This window comes from Neovison vison, chromosome 13 (assembly GCF_020171115.1).
Source record: "Neovison vison isolate M4711 chromosome 13, ASM_NN_V1, whole genome shotgun sequence".
Taxonomy (NCBI): domain Eukaryota; kingdom Metazoa; phylum Chordata; class Mammalia; order Carnivora; family Mustelidae; genus Neogale; species Neogale vison.
Window position 1 is genome coordinate 72,441,223 of NC_058103.1, and position 19,248 is coordinate 72,460,470.

The following is a 19,248-nucleotide window of genomic DNA, read 5'->3' on the forward strand; positions in this document are numbered from 1 at the left end:
GTAGAAGAGGCCTCGTCGGCTCCAGTTGATGATGTCGCCGGGGTGCCCCAAGGAGCGATTGGCCCAGGCGGGCCTCGGAGCGCTGAGGCTGCACCCTCCCCGAGCAAAGGCGGAAGTCGCAGGACGCCGTGGGGCGGAGGCGGGAGAGGCGAGGGTGGCGATGAGTGGTCTCAGCCGACTCTTCGGGAGGGGTGAGTGCGGGCGAGCCGGTTGGCGGAAGGTTCTGGCCAAGGGGGTTGGGGGGAAGGCGGAGGCCCCGGGCTGCCCGAAAAACACCATCCGCTGCCCAGCAAGGCCTCCGCACGTGCCAGGAGGCTCCGCCTTGTCCCGGAGCCTGGCTCCGGCTGCCTGCCTTCCCCGACCCGGGAGAGAAGAGAGGGAGGCCGGCCCCGGGCGTGAGCGGGGGTGGGGGGTTCCCCGCCCTTCAGGCTGGGGCGGTGAGTTTCCGCCTGTCGTCGTCCAGCCCTTTCCAAAACACTGGTGCTTCCTTTATGCTGGCCGGGGGGATCTGAGGTGGTGAAGAAAGATTGCCTACTTAAAGCTCCTACGTGGTGGGGGAAGACGAGCAGAAACGGACATACACAGTGGGATGTAGCTACTCCCTGACGGAGATGTTCCCACTATCCGGGGAAGCTCAGAAGCAGCGCGGGGGTTGTGATCCAGAAGGCGAGAGGTATGCCAGGTGGAGAACTGAGGGACTCCAGGAAGATGGCACTGTGTGCAAAACAGGCAGGAAGAAGTATGGTGTGTTTAGGCGAAAGGAGTTCTAGCTGCCGTGAGAGAGAGAGAGAGAGTGAGTGTGTGTGTGTGCGCGCGCGCGCCCGTGTGTGTGTTCCTTACGCTAACCTGGGGAGGATCCTGAGCTGAAGGAGACTTCCCCTCAGTTTGTGTTGGGGGATTTTAGACTTGAGCCTTATCTCTCCACCCAGCTGCCACTTTCTTCATGACATCAAGTGCCTCAAGCTGAAATGGGGAAGGGGGACAAGAGTCACTCAGTCGGTGGGGGGTGGAAACCAAATCAGCCTGAGAGTATCAGCCTGAAATAGGACTTCAGGCTAAAAAAGAAGAAAGTAGAAGGAAGTGAGGTTGGAGAGGTAAACAAAGGCCAGATTAGGAATGGCCTTGTATGTCTCATTAACGTTTTGGATTTTATCCTGTAGGCAGTAGAGTCTGGAATGATTTTAAGCAGGCAAGGGCCATCTTTTTTTTTTCTCTCTTTTTCTTTTTTTTTAGAATAACTCTTAGAAGTGCAGAAGATGGAGGGGAAAATTGAGACCAGACTTTTTTTTTTTCTCTAGCCCCTGTACTTCATTCAGTTTGATCCTGTGGAATCAGGACCTTGGGCATCTCCTAGGACAGCAAGTGGAACAGTGATTATAAAAAGTGACCAAACTCTGGCGGGGATTTGATAATGGGACAGCTGTGCGTGTGTGAGGGCAGGGAGTGGGTGGGAACTCTACCTTCCAGTGTAAACCTAAACTGGCTCCAAAAAAGAAAGTCTGTTATTTAACAACAACAACAAAAAGTCTTGGAAATGACTTGAAATGCAGCTTGGAATAGCCAGCGAATACTGGATTCAGAAGCCACATTTTGATTCTTTCTCCATTCTTAGTAGTTGTGATTTTATTATTTTTTTTAAGATTTTATTGATTTATTTGACAGGCAGAGAGCACAAGTAGGCAGAGAACTAGGCAGAGAGAGAGGAGGAAGCAGGCCCCCTGCTGAGCAGAGAGCCTGATCGGGGGCTCAATCCCAGGACCCTGGGATCATGACCTGAGCTGAAGGCAGAGGCTTTAACCCACTGAGTCACCCAGGCACTCCAGTAGTTGTGATTTTAAACATACAAAACCACTTTAACATCTTTATGCCTCTTTTCATATTTGTAAACTGAAGATAGTACATTCATTGTAGAGGATCATTTAGGGATTGACGGGACTGCCTTTGAGTGCGTAGCACACACTCTGCACTTGGTGACTGGTGGCTGATTTTTTCCCTTCACACAATATGGGCCGACTTGGTTGGGACTCCAGGGAAGAAAGAGAAGGGGCCAACCCCCGAAGAGGCAATACAGAAACTGAAGGACACAGAGAAGATACTGATCAAGAAACAGGAGTTTCTGGAGCAGAGGATTCAACAGGAGCTACAGATGGCCAAGAAGCATGGGATCAAGAACAAGAGAGGTAATGGGGGAGAGGGGCCAACAGGGTGGGCCCAGGTGTGAATCAGGGGCTTCCGGCTCTGATGTTCAGGGTGTGTGCCACATCAGCTGCCCTACAGGCTTTGCGGAGGAAGAAAAGATTGGAACAACAGCTGGCACAAACCGATGGAACATTATCCACCCTGGAGTTTCAGCGTGAGGCCATTGAAAATGCCACCACCAATGCAGAAGTGGTTCGTACCATGGAGCTCGCTGCCCAAGGCATGAAGAAGGCCTACCAGGACATGTGGGTACGGGGGGAGGGCAGCAGGGGGCCCAGGCACTGGGGAAAGTAGCTTGTATTGTACTTTGAATCTTAAGACCTCTCAGAATGGGAATTTATGGTATAGATGTCTATGACAGCAAGATCTTTGTCAGTCTCCTTGCTTCCTGTAAGGTTTCCTTGCTGGCTAAATCATTATAGGGAGGAAAGATGATTTTTCTAAGTTTTGAAGACCCTTCAGAGAAGGGAGTACAGCTTGTCTTCCCCACTGTGGCTTCTTGCCAATCCTCAAGCCAGCCTTGCCTCTGTACAATTTCCCATATCTTCTACCTGATGGCCATGGGTTTATCAGCCTCAGGCCACAGGAGGTGGTGGGGCGGGGGTCTTCATTCAGGCAAGACAGGAGTGTTAGGAGGGTTGTTGCCTGATTTCTTGGCTGTATATCTTGTTCTTAGGGACATTGACAAGGTGGATGAACTGATGGCTGACATCACAGAACAACAGGAGGTGGCCCAGCAGATCTCAGATGCCATTTCTCAGCCTGTGGGCTTTGGAGATGTTGTGGATGAGGTGATTGGGAGTGAGGGATCAGGAAATATGGGAGAAAGCAAGAGACTAGCCAGAAGGAAGGCCCGAGAGAATCATGGGGCAAGTTTGAGGGAGGAGAGGGACTCCAGAAGTGGTATGTTTTTGGAAGTATGAGTTCCCTTTCTTCATTTTTTTTTTTTTTTTTAAATTAGAGAAAGCATGAGATCGTGGGAGGGGTGGGGCAGAGGGAGCAGGAGAGAGTCCAAAGTAGACTCAGTGCTGAGCTCGGAGCCTGACATGGGGCTTGATCTCACAACCCTGAGATCAGGGCCCTGAGATCCAACCCAATCTGAAATCAAGAGTCACATGCTTAACCAACTGTGCTACCCAGGCTCCCCCTTATTTCTTTAGGTTGAACAGTTTTGTGTTCCACATCTAGGATGAACTGTTGGAGGAGCTAGAGGAACTGGAGCAGGAGGAATTGGCCCGGGACTTATTAACTGTGGGTGACAAGGAGGAAGAACCCCCCATCGAACTGCCCAGTGTACCCTCTATACATCTGCCTGCAGGGCCAGGTACTCAGGGCTATTCTATTGTCTTAAGGACTTGAGGAGGTGGGATAGATATGGGGAAAGATTATTCCTCTTATATACTGCTTCAAAGGAACCAGGCAGAGAGGACTGCTGCTACAGTTGCACAGGTTGTTGACTGCATAAGGGCACCTGATTGAGCAGGAATAAAGACTAAAGTCCCGCTTGAGCCTCACTTGGCAAGCTGGGTACCCTGGTATAGGGCTGCAGGTACTGGGAGAGAGCAGCATATTCTAATTAGTACGGGGGTGCTTGGGGAATTAGCAGCAGCTCACCAAGCAGGAGGACCATACCTTAAGGTTCTTTGCTGGGGAGACAAAATACAGCAGACTCAGCATTCTAGCACGGGATTGTTGGAAGTTGCTACAGCCCTAACACTTCTTTCTTTTCTGGGTGTCCTTTCCCCGAAGCTCCTGAAGCAGATGAAGATGAAGAAGCCCTAAAGCAGTTGGCTGAGTGGGTATCCTGATGAGTTATGGGCTTGTTTTCCCGGTGCTGCCTTATTGGTCCCTTTTCCTTAAGTGCCAAGTGCTAAGCTAAAGGAACAAAGCCTTTTGGGGAGGTCCTGCTGAGGATGATAGTGTGACCTTGTGAAAAGGGGTTGTCGCCCTCCCCTCCCTGGCTCAACTGAAAAAAGACCATGGTGAAAGAGGAGCCCCCAGGCTCCCTTCTCTGTGATTGCACTTACGGTGCCCTTGTTCACAATAAAATTGGGCCAATGGAACCACAGTGCTTACACTGCCTTGTCTACACCTGAAACTCTTCCCTGGCCTTTGGAGCTTTGTGTCAAGCAGTGAATCACAATGGGAGTAATGAAGGGAATAATGAAGTATTGGAACAGAGAACAAATGGGAGTTGATATCTTGACCTCCTATGTTCTAGGTAGGTGCTGTTATCTTTCAGGTTGGTCTGTCCTAGAGGTGCTTGCTTAGTGCTGAGGTTAAGCACAGGGATTATATATCCTAGAACCATGCAGAGCTGAGTCTTCTGCCATTGCTTACCCCTAGTCATGCCTCTGCCAAGACAGCCCCACGATTTACTACTCATTTTCCTTTTGCAAAGTCCATTTTCAAGGACAGGGAGGGAGAATACAGGGTTAAAGAAGGAAGTAGCTTTCCTTTATTCACAATCCATGATTAGTAGGCTTGGTTCGAACTGTCATTTTGGTGTCTTTTGTTGTTGTTTAAGATTGATTTATTTATTTTGAGAGAGCATGTGTACATAAGCAGGAGGGGCAGAGGGAGGAGGAGAGAGAGAACTCCAAGCTGAATCCCTGCTGAGCACAGACCCTGATGCAGGGCTCAATCCCACAACCCTGAGATCATGACCCAAGCAGAAACCAAGCATGGGACGCTCAACCAACTGCACCACTCAGGTGCCCTTGTCATTTCTGTTTCTAAGAGCAGTAGACGAGGGGCTGTGATGCACTGGGATTGTTCAGTAGTGGTTAAAGTGGCATCGGGAGAAGGGAGAAGGAACCAGGATATCTCACCCATCTTGATACCCATTTCAAAAAGAACAAATAATGCCATCCCTTTGGACTGTATACAGAGGCAGAGCCATAACCAAAGAGCAACCCGTGGCTCTACCCCACTGCTTGATCATTTAGAATGCACAGAGATGTAAAATAATGAGCATCTACTTGGCCAGAATAATGAAGCTTCCCAAAAGTGGGTGTTCATCCCAGCACTCTCCTCCATGAGCCACGTTGAGCTACATTGTGAATTACCCTGTTGATTTAACAGATACCAAGATGACTGGTTACAGACTCTGGTTAGAAATCCACCTCTTGGGGGGCGCCTGGGTGGCTCAGTGGGTTAAGCCGCTGCCTTTGGCTCAGGTCATGATCTCAGAGTCCTGGGATCGAGTCCCGCATCGGGCTCTCTGCTCAGCAGGGAGCCTGTTTCCCTCTCTCTCTCTGCCTGCCTCTCCATCTACTTGTGATTTCTCTCTGTCAAATAAATAAATAAAATTTAAAAAAATAAAAAATAAAAAAAAAAAAGAAATCCACCTCTTGGGGCACCTGAGTGGCTCAGGTCGTGATATCAGGGTCTGGGATAGAGCCCCGCACCGGGCTCTCTGCTCAGCGGCGAGTCTCCTCTCTCTCTCTGCCTACTTGTGATCTCTCTCTGTCAAATAAATAAATACAATCTTAAAAAAAGAAAGAAATCCACCTCTTACCCTCAGTAAGTGTTCCCTGCTAATGTTCCCCTGTAGAAAGAGTGTCTTTGACCCCAGCTGCTGAAACTAAATCAGATTTATTTTTGGTATAAAAGATTTTTAGCCCCAGACCCTCCTGCTTTGCTCCTCTCTCAACCCCTTCCTTCAACCACTTTTAGGTATTGATTTCCAAGGATTGGTGCCGATTAGTGGTGCTGGGGGGTTGGCACATGGCCTCAAGCAGCCTGATCTCATGGGTGGGTTGCTCAGGCTGGAACTTGAGCACCCAAGGATCCTTGATGATGTCCAGGATGGTGGCCCGTTTGGTGGCTTGGCGTAGCGTCTGGAGGATCAGGTTCTAGGGCAGGGGAAAGAGAGGTCTTGGCTGAGCTCGCCCCCCATTGTGCCACACGGGCAGTGAGCAGTTGGACCTAAGAGAGAAGCAGGAGAGCCCATCACACCACTCTGGTGAAAGGGAGTGTGGTCCTGATTTTATCCGGAAGAGCCAGGCATTTAACTCTGTGGAGGAGAGGGAAAGGAAGGGTACCTTGGGGGAAAACTTGCATAATCCCCTTCTGGCCTAAAGAGACAGAGGCTAAAACCTGCTTAGGACTATCATGTAAGGTGTGGAGCCCAGGGGCTCCCTCCCAGTCAACTCCTCTAGGGCAGGGGTTAAAGTATGAGATGGGTCTGGTGGGGAAGGGCCTCCCCCAGGGTGGGGAGGCCTGGGATGGGTCTTCCCTCCCTGTGGGTCATCCCTGAGGCCTCAGCCCTCCTGGGGGAGCCAGCACCTTGCATTCCTGGGAGATGGAGTAGTTAGATGGAAAAGTGACCTCCTTTTGAGTCTCTTTCAGCAGCTTCTTGAGATTGGTGTCATCAAAGGGCAGCCGGGCAACCACTAGAGTGTAGAGGATGACACCCATGCTCCAGGTGTCAGACAGGAAAGGGTTGTAGGGCAAGCCCAGCAAGATCTCTGGGCATGCATAAGCAAAGCTGCCACAGTAGGTCTGGCTGAGGTGGTTTGTAAAGCAGTTCACTTGGCGGTAAGAAGGGCTACTGTGCACTGTCTGGTTAGAAGGCACCATCTTGGCGAAGCCAAAGTCCGATATCTTCACATTCTCCCGCTTGTCCAGCAACAGGTTCTCCAACTTTAAGTCCCTACCAGCAGCAGAAAGGCTGGGGGTCAGGCTGGGGAGAGGGCTTAGTATTAGACCGGGAGCTGAAGGGCCAGGGGTCAGAGGCTAGAGATGGAAAAGGCAGAGTGGAGAGAGGTGCCATTAGGCAGACACAGGGAAGAGAGGAGGAGCCATGGAGTCATGAGCAGAGCCCAAAGGTGAGAGAGGATGGTACCTGAGGACCACAGGGGGCTCGTCATTGTAGTTCACGGTGCCGTGCTCACAGTGGGTGCTACAGAAATGTTCTTGAGCAGAGAATTAAGATACAGGGGATGAAGGGGCCTAGATAACTGAGGAAGGCCAAGGGAGAAAAGGCGGCAGAAAATGGGAAACATGCATGAAACCCCCTGGAGAGCCCATGGGCCCCAGCCTGGTGGCAGCACCCTCACCGGTGCACGATGCCCTTGCTGTGCAGATAGGCGATGCCCAGGGTCATCTGGGAGAACCACTTGCCAGCAAGGGGCTCAGAGCAAGCCCCGTAGCGCTGGATCCACTCCAGGACGTCCCCGCCCTGAGCCAGCTCCAGAATGATGTACACTCGGGATGTGGTTTCGATGGCCTGGTAGAAGTTGATGAGGTACTTGTGCCGCAGGACCTTCATTACCTGGCCCCGGAAGAGGGACTCATCAGACCTGGGAAGGGAGAACCCTGGCTGTGCTCCCAGCCCTCCTCCCGCTGTTCTAATGAACTTAGAACTTTGCAAGAGGATTAAGCTCCAGAGGCCTGCATGGTCCGTGGGCAAACCCTATGCTTTGGACTTTCACTTTGTGAGGGGCTGGAGGTGAGCGCGTGGGTGGAAAGAGGTTGAATTTCCATCAAATCATTCTCCATCTGCTTAGGAAGACATTCAGCCCTGATTGGGAGGTGGGGGGGGGTGTTTTATCTCCTCCCCCTCCTAACCATAGCCCTTCTGAGAAGTCTTAAGCAGCTAGGTATCAGTTCCCTTTTCTGGCCCCCTTTCCAACCTGTATCTCACGGGGCAGGAACTTGTTAAGATAGTCCTCAGAGGCCTTCTTCTTTGAGATGATCTTGACAGCCACCATCACCTTCTGCTTTGTGTAGTAAGCCTCATACACCGTCCCATAGGAGCCATTGCCAATGACCTTGCCCACCTCATAACCATAGTCCTCCATGACAGAGCGGTAGGCTGAGGTGGGTGGTGCTACCTCCGAGGTGTCTCCCTTCCCCATGGTGTTGGGCTTGCTGAGAGCAGGGAACTTTGCTACTTAAAAGCCTATTATCTGCTCAGAAAGCCAACCTTGAGCCACTGAGGGCTAGGGTACAAAAGTGAAGTCAGTCTCTGAATGCTTGCCTATATAGTCACGCAAGTCTGGGATGCTGGGCTCAACCCTCCACTAGGAACATGGAGGGGGAAGAAGGGAGCAGCAGTTCTTTTTGTCTCCACTAACTGTTGTTGCTTCTTTCTCCTCTTGGTTACGGAACTCCCCAGGGTCCCATGTTCCACATACATCACAATTCACCTTCTTTCCACCACTGGCCACAAGGCTTGAGAATGGTGCACCGTGGAACATAATCCCGGAGGCAACTTCTGCAATCTGGTGAGACCCCCTATAGATCTAGTCGAACATGCATGTTTATTGAGCATCCGCTGTGTGCTAGGCTGCATGCTGAGTGCTGGGATAAAATCGCCAATAATACCCTGTTCTCCTAGACATTATTATCCAGAATGAAACACACGTGTGAGAATATTACAGAGAATTACAAGGCGTTGTAGAGCCTATTCTAAGGAATCTTAACCTTACAGTGTTTTTTGTTTGGCTTAAAGCAACCACCACTTTTTTTTTTTTTTTTTTTTTTTCCCAAATTGAGCTGGGCTCAGTTGAGTGGTTCTTCTGGTCTCATCTTAGCTGGGGTGGTTTGTTTCTGCCACATATGATCTCACCATCCAGCCAGACTAGCCAGAGTTCCTCCACATAATAGCACTGATTTCTTTTTCTTTTCTTTTGCTTTTTAAAAAAAAATTACCATGTAATGTATTATTTATTTCAGGGGTACAGGTCTGTGATTCATCAGTCTTACACAATTCACAGCACTCACCATAGCACACACCCTCCCCAATGTCCATAACCCAGCTGCCTCATCCCTCCTGCCCCCTTCCCCTCCAGCAACCCTCAGAGTAGCACTGAATTTCAAAAGGAAAAAAAAAATCCGAAATTGCACGATCAACTAAGCCTAAGCTCCAAAATTGCAGAGCATCACCTCCATACCTTTATATAAATAAAAACAGTTACAAGGTTATGAGATCTCAGATTGAAGGGATGGAAGAGACTCTACCTGTGAACCCTCAAACACATTCTTATCTTGCTTCCCATGACCCTAAGTTCTGTAGTTTTCCTCCTATCCCTCTAGTCATTCCTCAGACTTCACAGGAGCCTTATCTTCTCTATTTGTCCCTTCATCGCATCCTGCCACAGGCCTTACTTACTCTGGGCTTTATGTTCTCCTGTTAGGATCTCACCCGTTCCCAACACTTTAGTTATTAAATCAGTGCTGACTGCTCCTAATCTCATGTTTACCCCAGATGTCCTCTGTACTTCAGATCCAGCATCCAGCTGCTTACTGGACATCACATGGACAGGTCTTTCTCAGGTCTCTTAAACTCACCATGTCCAAAATTGAACTCTTGATGTTCTTGGCCTAGACTGCCTCTTTCTGTTAAGTTTTTTTTTTTTTTTAAGATTTTATTAATTTTTTTGACAGAGAGAGCACAAGTCGCCGGAGAGGCAGGCAGAGGGAGAGGGAGAAAAAATCAGAAGAAATCAGACTTCCAGCAGAGTAGGGGGAGCCCGACGTGGGGCTTGATCTCAGGAGCGGGGGATCATGACCTGAGCCGAAGGCAGCTGCTTAACCAACTGAGCCACCCAGGCACCCTGTTAAGTTCTACAGTCATCTTCAGTTTACACACCCAGGTGTCATCCTAGACCCTCCCCTCTGCCTCAGCCCCTACATCTGATCTGTCACCTCTTCTGCCTCCTAATTATCTTTAATAATACATTCCGGCCTCTTGAAGCGGCTGCCACTTTGGTCAAGCCTCCATCAATTCTAGCAAGCTTTCTTTCCCCTGCCAGTGTTCACCCTGAACCCCAAGGCATAACACTTACTTTATTCCCACTTAACGCAATTCAATGTCTTCCCCAGTCTCAGGATCAAGTCCAAATTCTTTTATATGGCTTCAGCATCTGACCCTGCTTACCTCTCCAGTTTTATCCTTTTTTTCCAAGATTTTTTTTTTTTTTTTAAATTTGACAGAGAAAGAGTACCGATAGGCAGAGCTGTAGACAGAGGGAAAGGGAGAAGCAGGCTCCCCACTGAGCAGAAAGCCCAGTGAGGGGCTTGATCCCAGGACCACCTGAGCTGAAGGCAGATGCTTAACCAATTGAGCCACCCAGATGCCCCCAGTTTTATCTTTTAAAATACATGCAGTGCTCCAGCCAAACAATTACTTTTCCTTCATTGTTCCCTCTGTCCTGGCAAACCCCTACTCTTCCTTGAGGACTTAGCTCATGAGCTATCTTAAGGACACCTTTTACTGACTGCTCAAGCCCAAACTTGATGTTCCTCCTTCCTGGGTGCTCCCAGAGCCCGAGTACTTTCTCTGTCACCACATCTAACATAGTGTCATAACATAGTAATTGTGTTTTTTCTGCTTGCATCTCACGCTAGGGCTGTAAGGGAGGTCCAACTGACAAGAAGAGGGAGGTGAAGTCAGAGGTTTGAGAAGAATGGGTTGTGAAGAATGGAAGAGAGCTGATCTGGAAAATGAGCAGGATCACTGGGCAGCACTGGGGGTCCAACTGAAGTTAAAAACACAATTTATAGACACATGATTTTAACACAGTGTTAAGATTTTTTTTACTATCTTGGGTATAGGTGCTTGAATATTTTTTTAAAAGATTTTATTTATTTGACAGAGCATGCACAAGCAGGGGGAGCAGCAGAAACAGGCTCCCAGCTGAGCAGGGAGCCCCATGTGGGGCTCAATCCCAGCACCCTGGGATTATGACCTGAACCAAAGGCAGATGCTTAACCGACTGAGCCACCCAGGTGCCCCATAGGTGCCTGAATATTGACAGATGAACCCAAGATTAAAGTTTCCCCTGCTAGCTGGAATGAAAGAATGGAAGAGAAGCATCAAGAACACAGGCAAGAATGTGGCTGAAAGGATGGAATGCAGAATCTAAACCACATGGGTTCAAAAGACAAGCTAGAAAAAGGTCAGAGGGACAAAAGGAAGGGTTGCAGTTCTCCATGAAACAAGAACAAGTCTGGAGGGAATGACGGAGGACAAGAGATTGTGGTCTCTTGCTAGAGGGGTTACCTGGATATAAGACTGTGCGTGAGCAAGGTGGGAGCATGGCACGCAGGGAAAGAACAGAAGAAGAATGAGATTTGCTGTCTTACAAAAACAATTCCAACAACAGATTATGTGGTAGGCTACTGGTAAATTCCTACTTATGAACAGCCTGCTGATCCTGCTGGCAGGGTAATTCCAAAGTTTGTTGGAAGCTAGGTCATTCTCACACTAGCAAGATGAGTTGTCCAGGGCACACTGTGGTCAGGAAGCACCCCCACTCCCAGCCCTGCCCATCTGCTCCTATGGACAGGTAGCTTGGTGGCAGCTCTGTCCTCCTCATGTCCAGTGGGTAAACCAGTTCATTTGAAAATGTGTATTAAGCTGCCTACTTTATACAAAAACACTGCTAAGTCCTGAGGATATCAAGATGGATAAATTACAGTCTTCCTAGGAGTAGTTAGTAATTAGCAAGGAGGACAGACACATAAGTAAAATAACAGTACAGTGAGATAAAGTGCTATAAACAAAGATTGGAAGATGTAAAGGCAGGCTTTATAGGAGAGACATTTGCACTGTTCAAGAGGAGTCTCCAGGCACGTAAATAGGGAATGACAGACTGGGCTGTCTAGGCTGAAGGAATCGTATGAGGCTTGCAGGCTTGAAAGAACATGACATTCAAGATTCTAATTTGAATCCAGAATAGGGTTCCAAAAGGGTAATGTACCTGGAGAAGTAATAAAGATCCAGGTCTGACAGACCTCATATACCAAGCCTTTTGGAGTTTCTCCTGTGTACTCATGGTCAAATTTTGATCAAAATGGTCAAAGTCAGGGCCTGTTAAAAAATCCTGATGCCTAGTCACCACCTGATTTTGTGGACCCAGAGCTGCTTGTTTTTAATAAGCTTCTAGCCGAATGTGATACACACCAAGATTTGAGAACCACCGTTGCAGGGAATAGTATATACAGTGTGTAGATGTATGAATCTTCACAGCAGCAGAGTGGAAAATGGACCAAGAGGGGAGGTGCCCAGGAGACTAGCAAGGTGGTTGTCGTGGTAGTTTAGGTCAGAGAGGATGGGACCTGAACTAAGGTAGCCATGGAGGGCAAGTATTTGGAAGATATTGAGGAAATAAGTAGCAGGAGGGGCTTGACAGCATTGATCTGAGGAGGCTGGTGATTGAGATGGGGGAGTGAGAAACAGTCCCAGGTCTCTGGCTTCTCTAAGTTACTTTTCTAATTACAAAATTCACTGATTTAGCTGAAAAACTCAATTCCTACTTCCTAGAACCTCACCTCCTCCTCCTGCAGAGAGGAGGGTTGGGTCAGAGAGGGCAGAAGAGGGTAAATGGAGGACTTTTCAGGTCAGTATATGTGCTGCCGAAGCGAGCACGACTTTTCAGGTCAGAAGCCACTTAGGATTTCCCCCTGTACTAGATAACGTCTTTCAGCGGGGAAAGGGAACGTTAAGTCTGCATCCTTAAATGTTGCCCCCCGCTGGCCAAAAGGAAATCACTGCCCCTGGGTCTGATTTTCAAAACTCCCCTAACGGCCGACGCCCTTGGAGTAGCGGAGACAGGCAAAAGTAAACTTTTCCAGAATAACCTGCAATACGAAATTAAGCTCGAACCCACACAGATAAATACGAACAAAAACAAAGAAAGAGTAGAACGTCTGCCCAGATTCTTTACCTGCAAATAACAATAACCCTGTCAGGCTGCCCAACTCACCAGATAAAAGGGGTGACACCCTGTCTCTTCTGCCTGCCTCCGCACCAGACCTGGCTCGGGCTAGCCTAAGTTCGAATATGGGATGGTCGTTATGTGGCCAGGGAGGCCTCCGGTGCAGCCCCGGGAAAATATTTTTTATTCATATATTTATTTTTCGGCGGGAGACCATTCGTGACGGATTGGGAGAGCAGTGCGGAGAGATCCAGACTCCAGGACCCTTGCACGGACTGTGCCCGAGCTGTCCCTAGCACAGTGACACCCAAAGTCTCACTGCCCCCCTCCCACCGCCCCGCCCGGGTTGGGGCCACGGACCGCCTCTCGGAGTTCGCCGTCTGCAGTTGGGGGCGAGTCCGATTGGTTCAGCCAGCAAATGCTCCGGGCGTCCGCTAGGTGTGGGCCCAGCCACCAACCCGGCTCCGTCTCCGGGACAGTCACTGGACGCGGGCGGCGGACACGGCTCCCGGGCTTCCGCCCGGGCCCCAAGTCTCCCTGGGGACCGGCGGGCGGCCCAACGGCGACTCTTACCCCGAAGGGGCGTCCACTGCCGCGCAGACTGGCCTCAGCTGTAGCTCCTGCCCGAGAAGCCGTCGGCCGAGCGGCGCCACGGCAGCAGCCGTGGGGGCGTGGTCCCCTCTCCGCTCCAAGCGGGGAGCTTTCCGCCGGGCTGAGGCCCCTGAGGGAGAGGCGGAAGTGGTAAGACTGACGTGTCCTGGGCTGCTCTGCACATCGCCAGTGGGGTGGCCCCGCCGGGGGAGCGAACTAGCCGAGCCTTGCGGGCTCTTCGGAGGTGGACCGGCCTCCCGGCTGGAGAAACCTCATAGAAGAGCCCCTCACTCAGCCGAGTGCGGCGTCCCGCGTGCTGCGGCCACAGCCGCTGCGATCAGGCGCCGCGGCGGCCAACCCCGTGGAGGTTGGGCGTCAGGTCCTCTCCGGGCCGCCGCTCCGCGCCGCTCTGGGGGAGACCCGGGCAGAAGCCCAAGGGCAGCTACGGGGCCGCGGAGGCCGCGGGCGCCGCGGAGGCCAGCCCTACCCCAGCGGTGAGGACCCCGCGGGTGCCGCGGGAAGGTGCCGGAGGCGCGAGGCCGCGTGGCGTTGCCATGGAAACGGGCTGGGCGCGCTGGGAGGTCCAGGGCAGGCGGACTGTGGGACGCGGACCCCAAATCTAGAGGACGAGAGCGCAGAGGCGGATAGACAGGATTGTTTTGGGGTCGGAGGGCGGCCTCCCGAGGGAGGGTTTGAGCGGCCAGAGGGAGAGATTGGAGCTATGGGGCTTCGTTTCGAAGGACCTGAGCTGGGGCGTCAGGAATTGATCCCTGCTTTTCATAACTGCAGGATCCCCCCAAACAGGTTTCACTGGCTTAAGGATGACAGTCCTAGGGCAGCCGGGGAGTTGGAGCTGCCAGTGGTTGCCAGTCCTGATACTGCTGCTGGGCTCAGGTTATGAGCCAGGGGTGGAAGGTGTGACACACTACAAGGCCGGTGACCCCGTCATTCTCTACGTCAACAAAGTGGGACCCTACCACAACCCTCAGGAGACTTACCACTACTATCAGCTTCCGGTCTGCTGCCCTGAGAAGATCCGTCACAAAAGCCTTAGCCTGGGTGAAGTGCTGGATGGGGACCGAATGGCCGAGTCTTTGTACGAGATACGCTTTCGGGAGAATGTGGAGAAGAGAATTCTGTGCCACATGCAGCTCAATTCTGCACAGGTCAGCCTCTCTGCATTGGCGAGTGCTTAGCCCTCCCTCCCAGGGACTCATAAGAGTGTCTCCTAATTTATGGTTTTCACCTCTATGGAAATGATCCGACTCGATTCTAACTACAACCCCACTGGTAGGCAGGACTCGTGGTATTATTTGCATTCAGTTGAGGAAGAAACATACTTGCTCATGAGAGACTTTTCCAAGACTGCGTGGATATTGAATTACAGAGGTGACACTAGAGCCCAGAACTCCTGACTCCAAGCTGCTTATTGGTAATAAGGTTCCACCTGTCACTACTGCATATTTGTTTCCTTCCATACCTACTTACTGGCTTTCTTAACTAGCTCCTTTACACTCTTATCTTTCCCGTTATGCTTTTTTCTTTAGCAGATCCTACCTTAGGGCACTTTTAATTTACCCAGACCTTCCTCCACCTTGCCTTTCTCCTTTTACTACACCTTAACCCCTATCAAGTCATATTGCTCTCTTTGGAGAATCCCAGCATACTAAGGTCGAACCCAGTGGTTCTTAACACGGGGCAGTTCAGTTTGTCTCTCAAGGGACATTTGGTAATGTCTCCTAGAGATCAGTTTGATTGTCACTGTTGGTGGTGCTACTGACACCTAGTGGGAAGGAGCCAGGTATGGTGCTTATTATAGTGACAGGACAGCTCCCTGCAATAAAGAATTATCCAGCCTCAAATATGAGTGGTGTCCAGGTTGTGAAACCTTGCTCTAACCCTCTGCCTGGGGAGGCCGTGTCTGACTCCTGACTTACTCTTTGTAGGTGGAACAACTTCGCCAGGCCATTGAGGAACTGTACTACTTCGAATTTGTAGTGGACGACTTGCCAATCCGTGGCTTTGTGGGCTACATGGAGGAGAGTGGCTTCCTGCCTCACAGCCACAAAATAGGGCTCTGGACCCATTTGGACTTCCACCTAGAATTCCATGGAGATCGAATTATATTTGCCAATGTCTCAGTGCGGGACGTCAAGCCCCACAGCTTAGATGGGTTACGACCCGATGAGTTCCTAGGCCTCACCCACACCTACAGTGTGCGCTGGTCTGAGACTTCAGTGGAACGTCGGAGTGACAGGCGCCGTGGTGATGATGGTGGTTTCTTTCCCAGAACACTGGAAATCCACTGGTTGTCCATCATCAATTCCATGGTGCTTGTGTTTTTACTGGTGGGTTTTGTGGCTGTCATTCTCATGCGTGTGCTTCGAAATGACCTGGCTCGATACAACTTGGATGAGGAGACTACGTCTGCAGGTTCTGGTGATGACTTTGACCAAGGTGACAATGGCTGGAAAATTATCCATACAGATGTCTTCCGCTTCCCTCCATACCGTGGTCTGCTCTGTGCTGTGCTTGGTGTGGGTGCCCAGTTCCTGGCCCTTGGCACTGGTGAGGTGATAAAAATTAATCAGGGATTTCTCTCAAGGGGTAGAACTAAGCAGGTGGTTTGTTCTGGAAAGATCTGCAGATCTTCTCTTCTGTCCAAGGTGAGGGGCAGACCGAAGGGGGAGTGGGGTGGCCTCAAAAGGGAGGTGTATGGGGCACCTGGGTGGTTCAGTCGGCTAAGCATCCAACTCTTGATCTCAGCTCAGGTCTTGATCTCAAGGTCATGAGTTTAAACCTGGCTTTGGGCTCCATGCTGGATGTGGAGCTTACTTGGAAAAAAAAAGAAAGGATGTGTATATTCAGCTGTGGGTTTGCTGGACAACAGAATTAGGGGATATTGTTTTCTGGAGACCTTGGGTCTGGGTGGAAGGGGACCGATTCCTCTGAAATTGCCAGAAAAGGGAGAGACTAAGACTTGACACAGGCTTTCCACTACCACCCTGCAGGCATTATTGTCATGGCGCTGCTGGGCATGTTCAATGTGCACCGTCATGGGGCCATTAACTCGGCAGCCATCTTGTTGTATGCCCTGACCTGCTGCATCTCTGGCTACGTGTCCAGCCACTTCTACCGGCAGATTGGAGGCGAGCGTTGGGTGTGGAACATCATTCTTACCACCAGCCTCTTCTCTGGTGAGGACTGCCCTTTCCCTGGTGGGCCGATTTGAGAAACTTAGAACACATTGTGGAACCCGGAATAGAGTGCTTCAAAGCACTCTGTTTTTATTGCTTCAAAGCAATAAAAGTATGCAAAAGAAACAAAACCATTCAGAAGACAAGAATACATTTCTTTTGCAAAATGTTCTAGGTAGCATGGTAAGCACTCGACACCCCTTCCTCTTCTCATTTAATCCTCACAGTAATCCAATGTGAAGGTAATATTGTCCCCATTTTACTGATGAGGAAAATGAACTACCGGCTAGTTAAGTAATTTGCCTGACATTATGCTCCTAAGAGGAAGTGGAGCAGGTTTCAGACCTAGGCACTGTGACTCAAGATCCTGTATTCTTGACCATTACATCAAGAATGAAATAACACTCTTTTGGGAACTTATTTTTTGATACTCCCCCCCCCCAAAAAAAAGTATTTTTTTAAATTTGGAGGTGGCTACCCGACTCTAGCCTTACAAGCCAGTGTGTCCTTTCAAAGGCAGTAGTAGTGTGCATTCTAAGCCTTTTGTGTTCCCAATCCTGTCTGATTTATATTTTATCACATTTATGTTTGAACCAGAGCTTTCTGAAGACAGGGCCTTAATCCAAAGGGATGTCTCATGCTAGGAATCCTGGATAGGATACCACAGAGGGATAGGGCCTTGGAGGCAGGTGGATTGTGTTACTCTTAGATTATGTAACAGCTTAACAGTTGCCTTGTACTTTAATGATAATGGATGGGGGAGGGGATGTTGGTAAGATAAGGAACGGAAACTACGGCTGTGGCAGGGCGGAGATCTGCCTGGGAGCAGGATACTTCACACCCTCTCTCCCTGTCAGGGCTAGTCTGAGTGGGTGGTCCCAGGGATGCAACTTCCCCCTGCTGACCCTCCTTCTGGGGGCCATCCCTGCAGTGCCTTTCTTCCTGACATGGAGTGTGGTGAACTCGGTGCATTGGGCTAATGGTTCGACACAGGCTCTGCCAGCCACCACCATACTGCTGCTGCTGACAGTTTGGCTGCTGGTGGGCTTTCCCCTCACGGTCATCGGAGGCATCTTCGGGAAGAACAATGCTAGCCCCTTTGACGCACCTTGTCGCACCAAGAACATCGCCCGGGAAATCCCACCCCAGCCCTGGTACAAGTCTACACTCATCCACATGACTGTTGGAGGCTTCCTGCCTTTCAGGTATCCTCCCTTTATGCCATGGCCATCACTCTCAGGTTCCTGACTTTTCCTTTCCCAGGACCCTAACCCAACAAGAGTGATAACCCCTGGTTCAGCTTTACCAGTAAGAGATCATTAAATGGGTCCTCCTTTCTCCAAGCAGGACTCCGCTTGAAGCAGTTCACAGGTGAGGGTGTCTTACTTAGGAAGCTCTCCGGAGACACTGCTCCCTTTCACCATCTTTCTGGTTTCGGACTTTAGTGTCCACAGGCAGCACGTGGTGCTTGAAGCCCACATCATTACTTTTTCAATCTGTTGAGGACCTCTAGTGCCAGGCAAATGATACAGCAGAAAATCAAACAGGCAAGATCCTTGCTCTGAACCGATGAGGGCAGATGTTCTTGAAACGACTGCGGCGAGTCATGGGTAGAAGAGTCCCCATGGAGCCAGGCACTCCGGGGCAGGGACTGAAGCAGACCCACTTTCCACAGTGACCTGGTACCATGGAGGGGTGGTGGCTGGGTTTGGAGCTGGCACCGTGCTGGCAGTGCACAGCCCTTTAATGCGGTGTGTCGTGTCTTCTCTTCACAGTGCCATCTCTGTGGAGCTCTACTACATCTTTGCCACAGTCTGGGGTCGGGAACAGTACACTCTGTATGGCATCCTCTTCTTTGTCTTCGCCATCCTGCTGAGCGTGGGGGCATGCATCTCCATTGCGCTCACCTACTTCCAGTTGTCTGGGGAGGATTACCGCTGGTGGTGGCGATCTGTGCTGAGTGTTGGCTCCACTGGGCTCTTCATCTTCCTCTACTCCGTTTTCTACTATGCCCGGCGCTCCAACATGTCAGGGGCGGTACAGACAGTAGAGTTTTTTGGCTACTCCTTACTCACTGGTTATGTCTTCTTCCTCATGCTAGGCACCATCTCCTTTTTTTCTTCCCTAAAGTTCATCCGTTATATCTATGTTAACCTCAAGATGGACTGAGTTTTGGATGACAAAATTATTGCTCTTCTCTCCCATTCTTCACGTCCAGAGGCCCACTGATCTTTCTTACCAACGTCTCTTCTAATTGACTGAATTGTGTGATAGCATTGTTGCCTTCCCCTTTGCCCTTTGGGCCTCCTTTCCCCCGGAGAGCCTGAAAATTACAAATCTCTATTATATAAGGAGTATATATTTGAACTTTTTAAGTTGCCTTTAGTTTTCGTCCTGATTTTTCTTTTTACAATTATCAAAATAAAATTTATTAAGAAAAAGGATCCTGTAGTTGGGGGGCTTGGTCTGGAAGTAGGAACTCATGCCCTGCCGTTATGGGCACTGTCCCTTAGGAAGCCGGGTCAGCTGCGGAACTCACGGAACGCGAGTTCTCCACGGAGCTTGGGAACTCTTGTCCGGGGGAACCTGCG

At 50.3% G+C, this 19,248-nt stretch overlaps 3 protein-coding genes and 1 long non-coding RNA gene across 10 annotated transcripts; 3 read left to right on the forward strand and 1 right to left on the reverse strand.

Moving 5' to 3' along the window:
- Positions 1–3: 3 nt before the first annotated feature.
- Positions 4–4,262, forward strand: CHMP4A (charged multivesicular body protein 4A). Its single transcript, XM_044230099.1, has 6 exons — positions 4–191; positions 2,031–2,180; positions 2,267–2,444; positions 2,876–2,990; positions 3,388–3,523; positions 3,949–4,262. The coding sequence occupies exons 1-6, from the start codon at positions 29–31 to the stop codon at positions 4,005–4,007; spliced, it is 801 nt and encodes a 266-aa protein (XP_044086034.1). The 5' UTR covers positions 4–28; the 3' UTR covers positions 4,008–4,262.
- LOC122893223 lies at positions 209–1,554 on the forward strand. 2 transcript variants are annotated; one of them, XR_006381598.1, is made up of 2 exons: positions 209–673; positions 1,234–1,554. It is a non-coding gene; the product is annotated as an uncharacterized LOC122893223 (long non-coding RNA). The 2 variants fall into 2 exon arrangements; XR_006381597.1 differs by having other exon boundaries at positions 1,299–1,554.
- A 1,379-nt stretch (positions 4,263–5,641) lies between the features above and the next one.
- Positions 5,642–13,421, reverse strand: TSSK4 (testis specific serine kinase 4). 3 transcript variants are annotated; one of them, XM_044230101.1, is made up of 4 exons: positions 13,230–13,421; positions 7,263–7,477; positions 6,490–6,886; positions 5,642–6,056 (listed from the first exon to the last, which is right to left on the reverse strand). In XM_044230101.1, the coding sequence occupies exons 2-4, from the start codon at positions 7,472–7,474 to the stop codon at positions 5,874–5,876; spliced, it is 792 nt and encodes a 263-aa protein (XP_044086036.1). In that variant the 5' UTR covers positions 7,475–7,477; positions 13,230–13,421; the 3' UTR covers positions 5,642–5,873. The 3 variants fall into 3 exon arrangements, with proteins under 3 accessions (XP_044086036.1, XP_044086038.1, XP_044086037.1); XM_044230103.1 differs by lacking the exon at positions 13,230–13,421 and adding an exon at positions 7,839–8,159 and having other exon boundaries at positions 6,490–6,856; XM_044230102.1 differs by lacking the exon at positions 13,230–13,421 and adding an exon at positions 7,839–8,159.
- Positions 13,421–19,101, forward strand: TM9SF1 (transmembrane 9 superfamily member 1). Of its 4 annotated transcripts, none has more exons than XM_044230096.1 (6): positions 13,421–13,610; positions 14,250–14,626; positions 15,407–16,028; positions 16,472–16,657; positions 17,589–17,862; positions 18,433–19,101. In XM_044230096.1, the coding sequence occupies exons 2-6, from the start codon at positions 14,282–14,284 to the stop codon at positions 18,824–18,826; spliced, it is 1,821 nt and encodes a 606-aa protein (XP_044086031.1). In that variant the 5' UTR covers positions 13,421–13,610; positions 14,250–14,281; the 3' UTR covers positions 18,827–19,101. The 4 variants fall into 4 exon arrangements, with proteins under 4 accessions (XP_044086031.1, XP_044086032.1, XP_044086029.1 ...); XM_044230097.1 differs by having other exon boundaries at positions 14,265–14,626; XM_044230094.1 differs by lacking the exon at positions 13,421–13,610 and adding an exon at positions 13,762–13,954 and having other exon boundaries at positions 14,265–14,626.
- The last annotated feature ends 147 nt before the right edge of the window (positions 19,102–19,248 follow it).

Excerpts from the sequence above, each read along its gene's own strand:
- CHMP4A (XM_044230099.1), top strand. The coding sequence starts at position 29 with ATGATGTCGCCGGGGTGCCCCAAGGAGCGATTGGCCCAGGCGGGCCTC. Across the intron at positions 2,991-3,387 it reads TTGGAGATGTTGTGGATGAG|GATGAACTGTTGGAGGAGCT; the intron begins GTGATTGGGAGT and ends TTCCACATCTAG. Across the intron at positions 3,524-3,948 it reads ACATCTGCCTGCAGGGCCAG|CTCCTGAAGCAGATGAAGAT; the intron begins GTACTCAGGGCT and ends CTTTCCCCGAAG.
- TSSK4 (XM_044230102.1), bottom strand. The coding sequence starts at position 8,063 with ATGGGGAAGGGAGACACCTCGGAGGTAGCACCACCCACCTCAGCCTAC. Across the intron at positions 6,887-7,262 it reads AGCAAGGGCATCGTGCACCG|CCTGACCCCCAGCCTTTCTG; the intron begins GTGAGGGTGCTG and ends CCCTCTCCCCAG. Across the intron at positions 6,057-6,489 it reads CCATCTCCCAGGAATGCAAG|AACCTGATCCTCCAGACGCT; the intron begins GTGCTGGCTCCC and ends CCCCTGCCCTAG.
- TM9SF1 (XM_044230096.1), top strand. The coding sequence starts at position 14,282 with ATGACAGTCCTAGGGCAGCCGGGGAGTTGGAGCTGCCAGTGGTTGCCA. Across the intron at positions 14,627-15,406 it reads TGCAGCTCAATTCTGCACAG|GTGGAACAACTTCGCCAGGC; the intron begins GTCAGCCTCTCT and ends TACTCTTTGTAG. Across the intron at positions 16,029-16,471 it reads GTTCCTGGCCCTTGGCACTG|GCATTATTGTCATGGCGCTG; the intron begins GTGAGGTGATAA and ends ACCACCCTGCAG.